Here is a 15,648-nt window from a genome sequence, read left to right on the forward strand (position 1 = left end):
ACATTTGCTCGTGAATGAATTTCAAGTAATAACAGCATAAATACAAAGTTTTTTTCAGTTTAGGCCCAAATGGAGCACCAGCAACCTTATATAGCTCCTCATCAGAAAACTCTAGTGGAAGTATCCTTTTGAAGAAGCCAATTGTCATGAGAAATCATTATGCAATTCTCTGAAAAGTGGCACAATATGTATAGTTCCCCATTGTAGAATTCCATCCTCACTTGCTTATATTCCATCTTTTTAAAGAAAAAGACTTCACCTCCACTTTTACTTAAATGGATGCAGTTGTGATTTTCTTCTCTAATTTGATAGTGTTGACTTTTTTTAGGTTTTTTTGGTTGTTTGTTTGTTTTAGTTTGGTTAAATTTGTACTAGGTTTATTATTCTTGCTTTTTTAAACAGTATTTTAACTTGTCTTTTTTTCCTGAGGAACTATATTTCCTTTTGAAATTGTTTTTCTTTTCTTTTTTTTAACTATGAGAAAGCAGCACCCCCAAAATTATAAATAAATAAAAACAACAACAAGACACTTCACACTGAGACTTCGGTATCAGCCAAACTTCAGGTGCTTGTTGAAAAACTTGTGCTTCAGTTAAATGTAAACTTAATGTTTTATCTTCTATGAAGCATATCCCAGGAGTCCAGGACATGACAGGAAATGCATCTCATATTCTTTCTTTTCTGCTTGAAAGAGTGTTTGTTTTTGCTCTTTCTTTTTACAACTATGAAATAGACATGATAAATAGTTCTAGTCCATTTGGCTTGTAGAAAAAAAAAATTAGAGGAATCTGCATTAGGTAAAAAAAAAATCAAGCCATTTATTGTTACTCCGTCAAACAACATCCTTATTTATAGGATCCTCTTGTTGTTTATATATGCATAAAAATGCTTCTTGTTTATTGAGTGACATGTTAATTCCATCCTGTTGCAAGACAAAAGAAATGCAAAAGTAGAAATGTTTTTTTAAGAATAATTTTTAAAAAGTGGGGACAATCTTTAAAAAATACTACACTATGGAAATTCTACCGTAGCTTTATTTTAGCACTATTGTTGTTTTACATAACTTGGAAAGTTTTCATTCATTTTTTTCCAGCACAAAAGTATTCTGCCAGTTTTCCTCCCTAGCCAGGAGAATATTTGAAGGATAAACCTTGTTATCATAGTACTTGTGCAAGTTATGAATTAAATATAAACCTGCCTTGTATGAAGAAGGAATAGAATCTGAGAAAGGTTTTACAAGAAATATTAAGAAAGAGAATTCTCTGTATTGTTACTTGAGCTGTAGTATGTTGTACTGCATTTGTGATGCTACAGTCACTAAGGTTATTTCATATTTATATTTTATATCTAACATAGAGCAAGAATCAGTCAAGTACCATAAAGACCAAAAGTCATTCTAGCTCTTGTGCATCATTTTCTGTCATTTATTTATTATGAAAGCATGGCAACTGAATGTGCTTCCTCATGAGATTATCAGTCCCAGAAGAATATATTGATATGTATTGATTGATTTAATATTGATTTAATATTACTAAGACCCTGGTGGCACAGTGATTAGAATGCAGTGTTGCTTACTAACTCTGCCCACAGTCTGGAGTTCGATCCTGATGGGGCTCAAGGTTGACACAGCCTTCCATCCTTCCAAGGTGAGGATCCAGATTATTGGGGGGCAATATGCTGACATTATAAATTGCTCAGAAACACGAACTGCTATAAAACATGAATCTGACTTCTTGTCAGATTAAACACATTCATTAATCCATTCATTAATCCTTAAATCAAACTTATCCCTGTAGGGTGTTTTTTAGATCACTCAAAATATTTTCACATAGGTTGGCCAATTGCAAAACAGCATGAGTGAAAGTCAAGCATATTGTCAATGAGAGTAGAGTTCTAAAGAGATCTTCCAGGCATGGAATGCCTATGCTAAAGCAGTCAACATAGTTGAGTGCTGGGAAACGGGGGAACATTGGAGAATTAAGCTGCGCATACTGCATATCCCAATTTATGTCCCCTCAAGTAGTTCAAAACCCTCAAGATCAATGTGGGAACTGTATGGAATCAATGAATTGGGAGGGGCAAAAGGAAGTGAGAGATACTATTTTGACAGGGGACTGAGGAAACAACAATAACAAAAAAGAAGTTGACCCTTGGCCCTGAAATATAAGTTATATATATTGGGTTATATATAAGTGGGTTATATATAACCCACTTATAGCTGTTAATATGAGTGAAAGTAGAAAATCAGGATATATGGGGAAACAAATTGGTATTTTATAAACTATTTGGCTTCTTTTATTATTTTAAAGATCTTAAGCAGCTATTAAGCTGTTTTACACTTTAGTCACATTTGCTGTCCCTCCTTGGAAAATTGCTGTCATTTTTTAAAGGACACTTACACACCCATTGATGCTGTATTTACCACTCACGTTGCCTGCACCTTATTGTAGTGTAGCCTCCGCAAATACATTTACAAGCTACCATGGTGCAGAAAGGAAGAGATCTGTTGTGATTTTGGTACAGAAAGATGAAAAATGCATTCACTGATGATAATGTGGTATACTGTTTACCAGCAAAATTATGTGTTGTTTTAGATTAAAAATTGGGTTGTTGCAGGGGTGAAATCTACTTACCTTTCCAAGCAGTTTGGAAGTCCACGTGCCGCACGTAATGTGCGCGCTTGGACCCTCTGTGCATGTGCAAACTCTTCTGCGCATGCGCAGAGGTAAAAAACAGGTTACTTCCTGGTTAAAACCAGGTTAAAACCAGGAAGTAACAATGACCGGGTGGGTGGGCGGAGCCTCACGCCGCCATCGCTACCAGTTCTCCGAGCCACCGGCCGCCATCGCTACCAGTTCGTCCAAACCGGTCCGAACTGGGAGCATTTCAACCCTGAGTTGTTGCCAGAAAATAAGCACACCCCTGTTTCCTTCTGCCATAACACTGGACATTAGCTTGAAGGGAGGGGGATATTATTTGTTCTCCTTGCATACTAAAGCTTTTGCAACTTTCTTTGGAAGTGATCATCCATCCAACCGACTTAACAAATTAACCCCGCCAAACAGTTCCCACTATCTCTAAGGCTAGATACAATCACTATATTCATTTAGCTATAAAAATCAAAGAACTCATATTAAGGTTTTTGTACCCTGGAGGGGAAAAGAAGGCTGACAATGATTGTTTTAAAAATACAAGGCTGAAATAAATGATTTGACTTGTGAAAACAAAGCCTGCTCATCACCAAAACGATAAGGCGGGAATATTGCCTAAGCAACCTAGTCTGAAGATGACAGCAATGGTGTTTATTCTCTTGAATACAAAAAAAAAAAAAAATTAACTTTGAAATGAAACAATATAAACTCCAAAAAGTTGTTCTGCCAGCATTTTAGCCCAGGGAGAGGAGGTTTTTCTATTGCAGTTAATGGGCCAAATACAAAAAGAAAATTAATTTGGCGAGTATTAAGTTGCTGAATTCACAAAAGCGAGACTTCTGTTTAGAGGATTCTTAGAACATAATTCTTCATGGATCTACTTCTAAAAGAAAAACGTTTTTTGAAGCACAGGCTATTTACACAAAGATATACAAGTGACCTAATATAGAATTAGTCAAAAGAAAAGAATGAATGACAACTATACTGGAAAGAAATCTTTCCAGGATCAATTCTGAGTCAAGAATACAACATGCAGGCAGTGGCTTGCAGTTCCCTCTAAGGAAATTTCATTGTAGGCCTCAAAGAGCTGGTATGATTATATTATTGTAGAAGCTCAATGGTGAGTGATTCTGCATCAAATCCTGGAAATCCATCCATCCATTCATCCATCCATCCATCCATCCATCCATCCATCCATCCATCCATCCATTCATTCATTCATACCACTTGCATACTATTAGAAGTACAGGAACTCTCAGTAGTTTGCAATAATAAATCAGTAAAATATTAACAATGCTATAAAATAAACAAATGTTCATAAATATAATTTATTAAATAAACAATAACAACAATACCAGATGAAGTCATTCCTAACCAAAGTAATGTTTTGTTTACCACAGAATACTGTTTTTCATGGAAGAGTCCTAGCTTCGGAGTGTAGGGAAACAATAATATAGAATATAAAATACTGATATGCTAGATTTAGTAAAAGCTTGTTATTTTGTAATCATTAGGTTCCTGTAACATATATATTGTGCTTTTGTATCACATATATTATTCCTTTCTATTTGTATCTCCTGTTACAAACATATTGTCATTAGGCCTCTGAAATGTATCTGGTATTTGTCAAACGTATGTCCCTGCCATTTGACCTGCTCATATCAATCTCTTTCTGTGCCACCTAAAAACATGGTACGTATCTGTTGGAACTCCAGCCATCAACAAAGGGGTAATTTACATCTCAATCCTAATTTATGTCTGATCTGGGTAAGATCTGGTCTTCAGGAGCCAGGCGCTAAGTGGCCAATTAAGTAAACAAAGATAAGACTAATTGGAAGTTTAGATTCCTTTGCAGGGCAACAAAGAATACACAAACATAAATTAAGGGGCCAGAATTGGGGATCTAACTGATGCTTTAAAGGTATAAAACGTGGTTACATCTTCTCTGAAGATGTGAACCCTCCCATATACATATCTCTTTGTATGTGTTTGGAATGGTTTTACCCAGCCTTTTGTCTTTGATCAAAGATTAAATGTTGATTCTTATTCAAGCCTCCGTTTAAGTCTTTCTTTTTGGTTCACTGAGAGCTTAAGCGTATAGCCGGACCTTACATTTCTGGCGCCCAACGAACGTGGGGCTTGAAGGCAACGTTTTCCTTCAAGGTTGCCACATTTGGCCCCCCATACAGCCAACCCCCTTGTGGTTTGGCGGCCTTCACCAACGGCGGACGGAAGAAACCGGCGAGGACCAGAGACGACGTCAAGAGCGCTCCCGGCAAGTTTAAACCGGTGACTTCGACCTGGTCGGCCGTCGGCAGATTCTGTTTCCAGCCGGACCTGAACGCCCTAATTGAGGCTTGAATTGGGTATTGGGGAAGATTGTCCTCTGCTAGGTGAGTAGAGACTTTTTCTTTTGGGTGGGGAGGGGAGTGTTGCTTTGTGAGTGTGTGAATGAGACGAGGGAAATTCCTCAGAGGTTTGCCCTCGAAGCGACGTGCGGAGATCCAATCTGCGTTTCTGATTATCCGAGAGGAGATCAGCCAGAGACGATCGCTTTGAAAGGAGTGTGACTGTTGGAATAAGAATCTGTAGTGCAGGAGAGGGCTCTGACCAAACTTCGGACCCACAGGGGAGGTCTGGGAAATCTCTTAGGGAAAAAGAGAGGGTTTGGTTAGGCTTCGCACCGACGGAAAGGTGTGGGAAATCTCCTCAGGAGACAGAGAAAGTCTAGTCAGGCTTTGAGCTGACAGAAAGGAATCCCCTGGAAAATGGGCAACCATGCTGGTAGTCCATTCGGAATGAGTAACTTTGTAAGAAAAACAGAGCCGTGTTCCCCTCTGGACTGCGTGTTAGCCCATTGGGACACAGTAAAACCTATTGCAGAAAAAAAGATTGTTCTAAAAAAGAATAAGCTGAAAGCCCTCTGCACATCCATCTGGCCAACCTACTTAATTGGTCCTAACATAGGAACCTGGCCTCCAGAAGGCAGCCTTGATTTAGATTTTGTCAACAAATTTGCTGAATTCCTGGCTGCCATAGGACGAACTGAAGAGGAGCTTTACATTAGCTTCTTCTCCAATCTCCTTTGTCGCCCAGACATCCAGAAAGCATGTGGGCTCACTCCAACACCCTCTTCTAAAATTTGCCCCATTGTCATTTTTGCAAAAAAGAAAAAGCTATCCAAAGTGACTGAAGAAGAAGAGGAGTTTCCCCCACCATATTATGTTGCTCCCCCTTCCCCTGATGTAAACACTGTGCCTTTAATGGCTCAGGCACCTCAGGCAGCAGCACAATCCGCTGTGCAGGATCAGGTGCATCCAACTGCCCCTCAGATTAATCCACAAGCTCAGGTGCTCCCAACAACATCACAGCCATCCCAGGCTAATCCACAAAGTTCAACATCCCAAGCAGCCCAAGCTCTGTATCCAGATCTGACGGCTTTAAGTCCTCCTCACACTAGGACGGGACAGACTTACGCACCTGCTGATCAACCGGGTCCCTTAGTCCTAGCCCCCCTTCGACAAGTTCCTATGAAAGATGAATTGGTGTTTGTTCACACACCTTTTACTACCAATGATCTTTTCAATTGGAAAGCAGGACTTCCCTCTTACAGGGAATCCCCCCAAAGTTATGTTGAACTCGTTCAACGTGTGATGGCCACTCATAAACCTAATGTGCCTGATATTTTTACTCTCTTATCGGCACTCCTGTCTACTGAGGAAAAACAACAAGTTCTTAAAGCCACCACAGCACACTACAAAGCTGCTAGAGAACATGGCATTCAAACTAATAATGATGCCCCAGCTTTATGGCCTGAACCCCTGATTCTTTTTAGCCCCAGCTATGAGGTTGATCCCAACACCGATCAGGGTGCCCTCATCCTCCAGAGAGCCAGGGATGCTATCCTTCAAGGACTGAGGCTCGGTGTTCCAAAAACGGTGAACTTCCACCGCGTTCATCAGATCCTTCAAAATCCAAAGGAATCCCCCACTGATTTTTTGAACCGTTTGAAAGATGGATTTCGGAGGTTTACTGACCTCGACCCTGATAGCCCAGCTAATGATGTTTTGCTGAAAATGACCTTTGTGGGACAAAGTGCTCCCGATATAAGAAGGAAATTGCAAAAACTAGAGACCCCTACTGCTAAGGACTTAGAGGCCCTCATTCAAACAGCTTTCACTGTCTATTCCCAAAGGGAGGAAGAGGAAGAAAAGAAAGAAGATAGGAAAATGAGAAAGCAAGCTGCTCTTTTAGCAGCGGCTTTGAGCCCCCAAAATAAAGGCAGGGGGAGACCCCTCCCGAAAAATCAATGTGCCCGGTGTCATCAAACTGGCCATTGGTGGAGAGAATGCCCCAACGAACCACAACGGCCCAATAGGGGACGCGGACAAATGAGGGGAAGGGGAGGATACAGACCTGATCCCCCGCAAGCCCCCCTCATGTCAGGTCAGGCTCCTGAGTTTTATCCAGAAACCTACTGAAGGGGCTCTGGAGGGCCAATTGCTTCCCCAGACCCTCTGATGGAGCTCAAAGTGGGGAACAAATCTTATTCCTTTTTGATTGATACAGGAGCTACCTTTAGCGTCCTGAATGATAAATCCATCCCTTGCCTCTCTTCTAAAACCACCCCCATTGTTGGAGCAACCGGGATAGAAGAGAATGCCCTGATCAGTCACCCAATGGTGGTTGAACCAACCAAGGGACCATCACTCCAGCATTCCTTTCTAATATTGCCACAATGTCCTATCAATCTTTTGGGGAGGGATCTGCTAGGAAAATTGGGGGCAGTTATACAATGCTCCCAGCAGGGAGTTTCCCTTGAAATTCCCCCAGAAAGAGCTTATCTTTGCTTCCTAGAGAAAGAAACAATCCTTAGAGGACCTGATTCAAATAAAATAAATCCCCAAGTTTGGTATCAAGGAATCCCTGGGTTTGCAAAATTTGCTACACCCCACATGGCTCAGCTCCTCCCAGGTGCCCAACCTATCTCTATTCGCCAATACCCTATCAAACGGGAAGCCCGGCTTGGCATTAAAGCACAGATTGAACTTTTTCTGAAAACTGGGCTCCCCTTAACGTTTATACGCCTCATTCAGTTCAAGCTCTCCTCGAACAGAAACTCCCAGCATGGGCCACCTCATGCCAGATTTCTAAGTATGCAAGCCAGATTTTAGAATCAGACTCTGTTCAGCTTCATAGATGTGAAAGGCTGAATCCAGCTACCCTTTTGCCTTGCCCCCCCGAGGATGGTCCACAGCATGACTGTTTAGCCGTCTTGGAATCCGTGGTAGGCATTCGTGCAGATCTTAGGACTGAACCTTTTGACAATCCTGAGTCCCAACTCTGGACTGATGGCTCTTCTTTTGTAAAAAATGGGAAAAGATACACAGGACTGGCTGTAGTTTGCAGAGATGGCCCCCTCCTCCTACGACAACTCCCCTCTCACTGGTCCGTTCAAGCAGCCGAGCTTTTAGCCCTGATCGAGGCATGCCATCTGTCAGCTGGACTGCGCACTAATATCTATACTGACAGTCGTTATGCATTTTTGGCTGCACACACTCATGCTGCTCTATGGAAGGCTCGTGGCTTTACTGGTGCAGATGGGAAAAGCCTAAAGATGAAGCCCTTGCTAGAAAAACTTGTCACAGCTGTCAGACAGCCATCCCAGCTAGCTATCATTCATTGTCGAGGACACCAGACAGACCACAGTGAAATCTCTCGTGGGAACCGGGCTGCTGATTATTGGGCCCGCCAAGCTGCTGAATCAGGCCCTGCTGTTAATCCCAAGAATCTCTCAGCTTTGCTTCCCTGTGACCCCACGCAACACCTTCCTGCCCTATATGATACTAGGGACCAGCTACACCCTGATGGCAAGTGGTGCGATGGGTGGTGGGTTGTTCAAAACAGAATCCAGCTCCCTCAACAAATGGTGTGGAAACTTGTTCAACGAGCTCATCGCATGTCTCACAGCGGTCCTCGCCCACTCCAGAAGTGGCTCACATCCCGTTATTGCAATCCAAACTTGCGTGGCCTTTGCAAGACTGTTGTTTCTCAATGTGACATCTGCCAAAGGAACAACCCCCGAGGGGGCAGTCCGCTTCCTCTCGGTCGTCTTCGAACTGCCCGATATCCAGGGGAGGCTTGGCAAGTAGACTTTACTGAACTCCCAAAAAGGGGAGCAAAATCTAACCTTCTTGTATTTGTGGATTTATTCACTGGATGGCCAGAAGCCATCCCTACCTCCACCCAAAAAGCCAGAGAGGTGGTGAATGCCTTAGTTGATCACATTATCCCAAGATTTGGGGTCCCTAAGGGTCTTGAGTCTGACAATGGCAGGCATTTCACCTCACAGGTTACTCAGGATGTCAGTAAGTTTTTAGGCATCCCTTGGCACCTCCACTCTGCTTACAGACCACAGGCTTCATCGAAAGTGGAATGTTTGAACAGAACCCTGAAAACACACTTGTCCAAATTATGCCAAGAAACCCAACTCCCCTGGCCTAAGGTACTACCACTAGCCTTAGCAAGAATTAGAGCCCTGCCTTCAGGGAAATTAGGATTGTCACCCTTTGAAATGATGTATGGGAGACCCTTTGTTGCTTCTGCCCTGCCAGATTCTAGTGAAGGGGAAAGAAATATCACCTCATATTTGCATAATCTGGCGCAGGTTTTGTCCTCTATCTCTAAACAGGTCCAGTCCGCTTTACTTTACCAGTCCAGCTGCTGACGTGCCACCATTGGCTGAACCGGGCCAGTGGGTAAGGATCAAAGAACTCTCTCCCACCTGCACTCAGCCCAAGTGGTCTACATCCTGTCAGGTTCTTCTGAGCACCCCCACGGCTGTGAAAGTGGACGGCGTCAAAGCGTGGGTCCACGCATCACGAGTCAAGCACGGCCCCGAGCCCCCTGAGCAGTGGCAAGTCCAACAGCTGGAAGGACTCAAGCTGAAACTTCACCGCTCCCCAGCATCGCCTGCTGACCTGTTCACTGATGAACTGGATAGACTGGACACCCATTGAATATATTTGATTTGCTGTTTTTGTTGTCTTTGCTGTTTTTCTGCTCTGTTGCTGCTGGTTTCCCCGCACATTCTTTGGAAAAGGTGACAATGGCTCTGATCTTTATTTTGGTTCCACAACTTGTCTCAATGTTTTTGATCCTCGGGACTTTTATACCCGTAGCCAAACTCTTCCAGTCCCAGTGTGAACAATGTTTGGTTACCACTCGCCACGGCAATCAAGTTACCAGAACTCTTATCTATCACTCTTATTATGATTGTCAGGACAGCAATAACACATTTTGTGTCCACAACACTACTACCTATGAGATCTGTCCTAATAACGGAAACCCCATATGTTTTAACCCCCAGGGTTCCCGTTTCATCCTGAACATTGAGGTTACTGGTTATCGAGGTAGTAAAAAATCTGGTGTCTATCTTGGGAGGAATCAGAGCACTTCTCAGAATCCTCAGGTTCAAATCTGTTTTGATGCCTGTTATGCTATCGAATGTGGTTCTTTAGATTGGCACCAGTCATATCGTACCTTAGAAAAATACCTCTATGAGTTCTGTTACAACCCTCCTGCTATCTCATATGGTGTTTCTTCTCAGTCTTATACATACTGGCACACTAAGAAATCCCAACCTCGACCAGGACCACCCCTAAGTGGTTGTTATGGTTCTAGCTTCTTTAATATCTCCCGGGGGGAGGCCACATCAACTTGTCATCTTTATAAATGCAACCCTATGTGCCTACTTTTCAATGCTCCCCCTCCAGGCACATTAAATGTGGGTCTTGGGATAAACAGACGGGGAACTGACCCCTTTGGCCAGATTGAAATTAAGGTTACTAGAACAGTGCATCAGCCTGAGCGCTTCACAATTTTCCATTCCTTTTATGAGGAAATGGAGAAGAAAGTAGAAATTCCTCCAATAACAAAAAACCTTTTCATAGACTTAGCTGAGAGGATTGCATCATCCCTCAATGTGACTAATTGCTACGTCTGTGGAGGCACGAATATGGGGGAACGATGGCCATGGGAGTCCAGGGAACTAAACCTGAACACTCTTCCCCAATTGAACCTCACATGGTCCTCTCTAGACCGACCCCGAGAATGGATCCTACAAACTTCCATTATTGGAGATATATGTTTTCAAAGACCTGTCTCCCGACTTTTTACAATCCCTTTAGGGGATTTAGTCTGTCAAAACCTTATTGTAGCTGCTAATGCAAGCACCACTTGGTGGTCTGGTGTGAATGCTACTCAACCAACAAACCCCTTCTCTGAGTACAAACAGCTCTCCTCCCTCTGGGATCGTCTCCATGATGCCTCTTCATCTTGGCCTGCCCCAGATGGACTCTTTTGGATTTGTGGAAGAAAAGCTTATGTGTCCCTTCCACGTAAATGGAGTGGTACTTGTGCCTTAGGGACCGTTAAACCTAGTTTCTTTCTTTTACCCATCACTCAAGGAGAGAGACTTGGTGTCCCAGTTTATGATGAAGTAGGACACAGGGATAAAAGATCCGTTACATTTGGGGATCTCAAGATCACAGATCAGAAAACTTGGCATGATGAAGACTGGCCTCCTGAAAGGATTATTCAGGTATATGGCCCAGCCACGTGGGCTGAGGATGGGATGTGGGGTTACCGCACACCAATTTATTTACTCAATTGTTTAATCCGTTTGCAAGCGATTGTTGAACTCATTACCAATACTACAAGCACTTCCCTTACTCTGCTTGCTCAAACTAACACCAAGATTCGCACTGCTGTCTATCAGAATCGTCTTGCCCTCGATTATTTACTTGCTCAAGAAGGAGGAGTTTGTGGAAAATTCAATCTCACTAACTGTTGTTTAGAAATTGATGACAATGGTAAGGTCATAGAGGAGCTTACTGCCAGGATGAGAAAACTCGCACACGTCCCTGTCCAGAAATGGACTGGAGCGGTAGATTTTAACTGGTTCGGCAGTATCTTCTCTGACTGGAAACGAATTGGGTTCATGGTGCTATTGGCTTTTGGGAGTCTCCTTTTTCTCCCTTGCCTCATTCCTTTAATCCAAAAAATAGTCACATCGACTATCTCTGGGATTACAGTCTTAGCATCCTCAGTGCCAACCAGTTCTCGTCAAAAGCCTGCAAATCTCATGATTCTTAAAACCATCCCTACTAAATATGTACCTCTTTTACAGCATGATGGAAAGCATTCCATCATTTAAATAAAAAGAGTGAAATGTAGGGAAACAATAATATAGAATATAAAATACTGATATGCTAGATTTAGTAAAAGCTTGTTATTTTGTAATCATTAGGTTCCTGTAACATATATATTGTGCTTTTGTATCACATATATTATTCCTTTCTATTTGTATCTCCTGTTACAAACATATTGTCATTAGGCCTCTGAAATGTATCTGGTATTTGTCAAACGTATGTCCCTGCCATTTGACCTGCTCATATCAATCTCTTTCTGTGCCACCTAAAAACATGGTACGTATCTGTTGGAACTCCAGCCATCAACAAAGGGGTAATTTACATCTCAATCCTAATTTATGTCTGATCTGGGTAAGATCTGGTCTTCAGGAGCCAGGCGCTAAGTGGCCAATTAAGTAAACAAAGATAAGACTAATTGGAAGTTTAGATTCCTTTGCAGGGCAACAAAGAATACACAAACATAAATTAAGGGGCCAGAATTGGGGATCTAACTGATGCTTTAAAGGTATAAAACGTGGTTACATCTTCTCTGAAGATGTGAACCCTCCCATATACATATCTCTTTGTATGTGTTTGGAATGGTTTTACCCAGCCTTTTGTCTTTGATCAAAGATTAAATGTTGATTCTTATTCAAGCCTCCGTTTAAGTCTTTCTTTTTGGTTCACTGAGAGCTTAAGCGTATAGCCGGACCTTACAGGAGGAAAGGCTATCCATGAAAGGTGAGACTACAACAGAAAGGCAGAACCATTAGCAGATTTCTCTGGAGTGTGCATCTCTCTCTGTGTGTGTATGTGTGTGTGTGTACACACATATATACATACATATACACATATACATACATACTATGGTATTCAGCAGGTTCTGACCAGTTTTGCAGAACCGGTAGCGGAAATTTTGAGTAGTTCGGAATACCACTTCTGGCTGGCCCTGCCCCCATCTATTCTCTGCCTCCCAAGTCCCAGCTGATTGGGAGGAAATGGGGATTTTGCAGTAACCTTCCCCTGGAGTGGGGAGGGAATGGAGATGCCATGCCCACCAAGCCACGCCCACCAAGCCATGCCACACACCCCAAGCCATGCCCACAGAACTGATAGTAAAAATTTTTGAAACCCATCACTGATATGTACACACACACACACACACACACACACACACAGAGAGAGAGAGAGAGAGAGAGAGACAGAGACAGAGACAGAGACAGAGAGAGGGGGGGATTGGTTCTTTTTCATTCAAATTGCCCCTTTCAAATCACTTTCTGCTCTCAAAAAAATAGTCAAAACAATTCTGTGATCCATTAAAATAGTATGCCAAGAATGAGAGCCAAAAAGAAAAAAGAAATCCCTTCTTCTTCTGATCATTCTAAAAACTCTCAAATGTTCCCAAAGAGAAACTGTTACTTTGCTGCAATGATAATAGACATTTTAAGATTCTATGCAGATATGAAAAGGTCCACTTTTTCCGTGCACTCTAATCTGCTAACCCTATGTAATTTCACAGAAATTTACGAACCAGGTACAAATAGAAAGATCATACCATCATCTACAATTGGGGGTGATTTTCAGACATCGTGGAAATGTGATACTATGAATTATTTTGTTTTGCATGTAACTCCATCTTCTTTGAGAAATCTGGTGTGATAGAAAAAATACAATGGAATTTCACATCGCCCAGTCCGACTGCTTACTCCTAAAATTTCAGAAACTTTGAAATTAGGGCGTAAGAACTTTGCACTGAATTGTGCAAATAGCAAACCTCCAGAAACCTCGGAAAAGAAATCAATAGAAAGGGACACAATTGCGTTCAACTAAAATAAATGCAGGATTTCAACTGAAATTTTCGATCTCAGAGCTGCAGATAAAGAACTGAAGCTAAAGAACTGAAGCTTCCTAACAAAGTTCTAGTAGTGATATATATGTTACATAAAAGGAATCCAGTTTGAATGCTAAAAAACATGTGAGGGCAGATTTTTGTCCCATTTCTGTGACCCCCCCAAAAAAAAAAACCCTCCAAAAGAATACACATTTAAGCAAAATCTGGTATAAATTAAGTTATATACCCCCGCTCCTAAAGTAAGAATGGTATCAAAAACTAATGAATATCAATTGATTGGAGAAATGTTGCAGACCTCACTGATTCTTCTAAAATATTGCTAATTTGGTTCTCTACGATAATTATATTTGAATACGCTATACATAATACTCAGAATAACTTACTGTTGAATACTTAAACCTTTAAAAGGTTGACAACCGAGAGGTTAACATTTGCAGGTCCAAAAACTTCAATTTGTTTTTATCTCTGTTGTTAGCAGTAATAATAGCAATAGTAATAATACTAGCTGATCATATAAAAACATGAGAAGAAACATTGGAGAACAGAGAGGTGAATCAATATTTTAATTAAAATACTACCAGCTAAAAATATAGAATACTTATTGCTGAGTTTCAGCATGTTTACAGATTTGATATTTGATTGTGTTTATTTCTTCAGCTGATGAGATGCTACTTCTAATATTAAACTAGTAGTCTTAATTAGTGCTATACAGTATTTACCTTCAGACGGAATGCTTCCAATTCAAAGTACCTTTAAAGTCTTAATAGCAATAGCAATAACACTTAGATTTATATACCACTTCACAGTGCTTTATAGCCCTTTCTAAGTGGTTTACAGAATCAGCATATTGCCCCCAAAAATCTCAGTCCTCATTTACTCAGAAGAACGGAAGGCTGAGTGAATTTCAAGATTGAAGGAATTGACTCCTGTGAGCAAAGTTAGCTTGCAATACTGTACTACAGGCTCCAATAGCCTGTAGTACAGTATCATTTTGGCCAGCTGAAGACTTTCGTTTCCCCCATTTTCTTCACTGTCTTTTAATTGTACTTTAATCCATATCATTTCAATTATTGAATGGCTATTTTGCAGCTACCTATCATGTCTAGGTTTTTTGTTGTTGTTGTTTGTTTGTTTTGTTTTGTTTTGTTTTTGCTTTTTATTATTATTATTCCAATTTTATTTTAAGCATCTTTCATTATAAACAGAAAGCTTCCGCTATTGGGTGGTTTAATTTTTTTCAATAAATATGAGGGCAAAGATGATGGAAATACCAAGAAGAACATTTTTAACTTAATGTCTATTTAATGGCAAAGTCAAATCTTCAACAGTTCTCTCAAACATGTTACTAATATTTCTGAAGCCAATAACCATAAAATGTAATCAATGGGGGGATGGAAGGGAAGGGGGGGGAATTAAGTTCCAATATTAAATGCAGACTCATACTCATCATGCAAATTTCCAAGCAAGCAAGAAGACACAGTGAGAGGAAAAACACCCAACTGTTGTGATACTGGAGTTTCATTATTCATCCATGAGCAGATTGGGTGTGGCGTCAACTACTTCATTACAAACTCAGTAACAGACGCTTCGAACAATGAGCCTTCAGTAACCATGTCACTGTTCATAAACATAATAATGTGAAGAAAGGGCAGAGGATGGAATTGGAAATTTCACAAGGTTCACCAAGTCACCAAAAAATGCTATTTCCGCAGCGGCAGGAGTTCCCTACCCAGCCCTTTTTTTCCTAAAAGAAACTGTTGTTTTCAATAACAGACTGATGAAGCCTAGAGAAACAGAATGGCGCACCATGTAGCCCCACTTAGCAAAAGCAGAGCAAATGGCGCAGCCGTATTTGTGGCTACTCAGCAGCCTGGATAAGCAGTGATCCAAACACCCCTAAATAGCAAGGCTGCTGGTGGCAGAGTGTTTCTCCATTACCCAGCAGGGTTTTAGC

At 41.4% G+C, this 15,648-nt stretch overlaps 1 protein-coding gene across 1 annotated transcript; it reads left to right on the forward strand.

Moving 5' to 3' along the window:
* Positions 1 to 9,759: 9,759 nt before the first annotated feature.
* LOC148116605 (endogenous retrovirus group 3 member 1 Env polyprotein-like) lies at positions 9,760 to 11,868 on the forward strand. The gene has a single exon (XM_087886093.1). It carries the CDS (start codon positions 9,760 to 9,762, stop codon positions 11,866 to 11,868), a length of 2,109 nt encoding a protein of 702 aa, XP_087742219.1.
* Positions 11,869 to 15,648: the final 3,780 nt, after the last annotated feature.

The sequence above is a fragment of the Pantherophis guttatus genome, chromosome 1, assembly GCF_059756535.1.
Source record: "Pantherophis guttatus breed Tessera chromosome 1, ASM5975653v1, whole genome shotgun sequence".
Lineage (NCBI taxonomy): Eukaryota > Metazoa > Chordata > Lepidosauria > Squamata > Colubridae > Pantherophis > Pantherophis guttatus.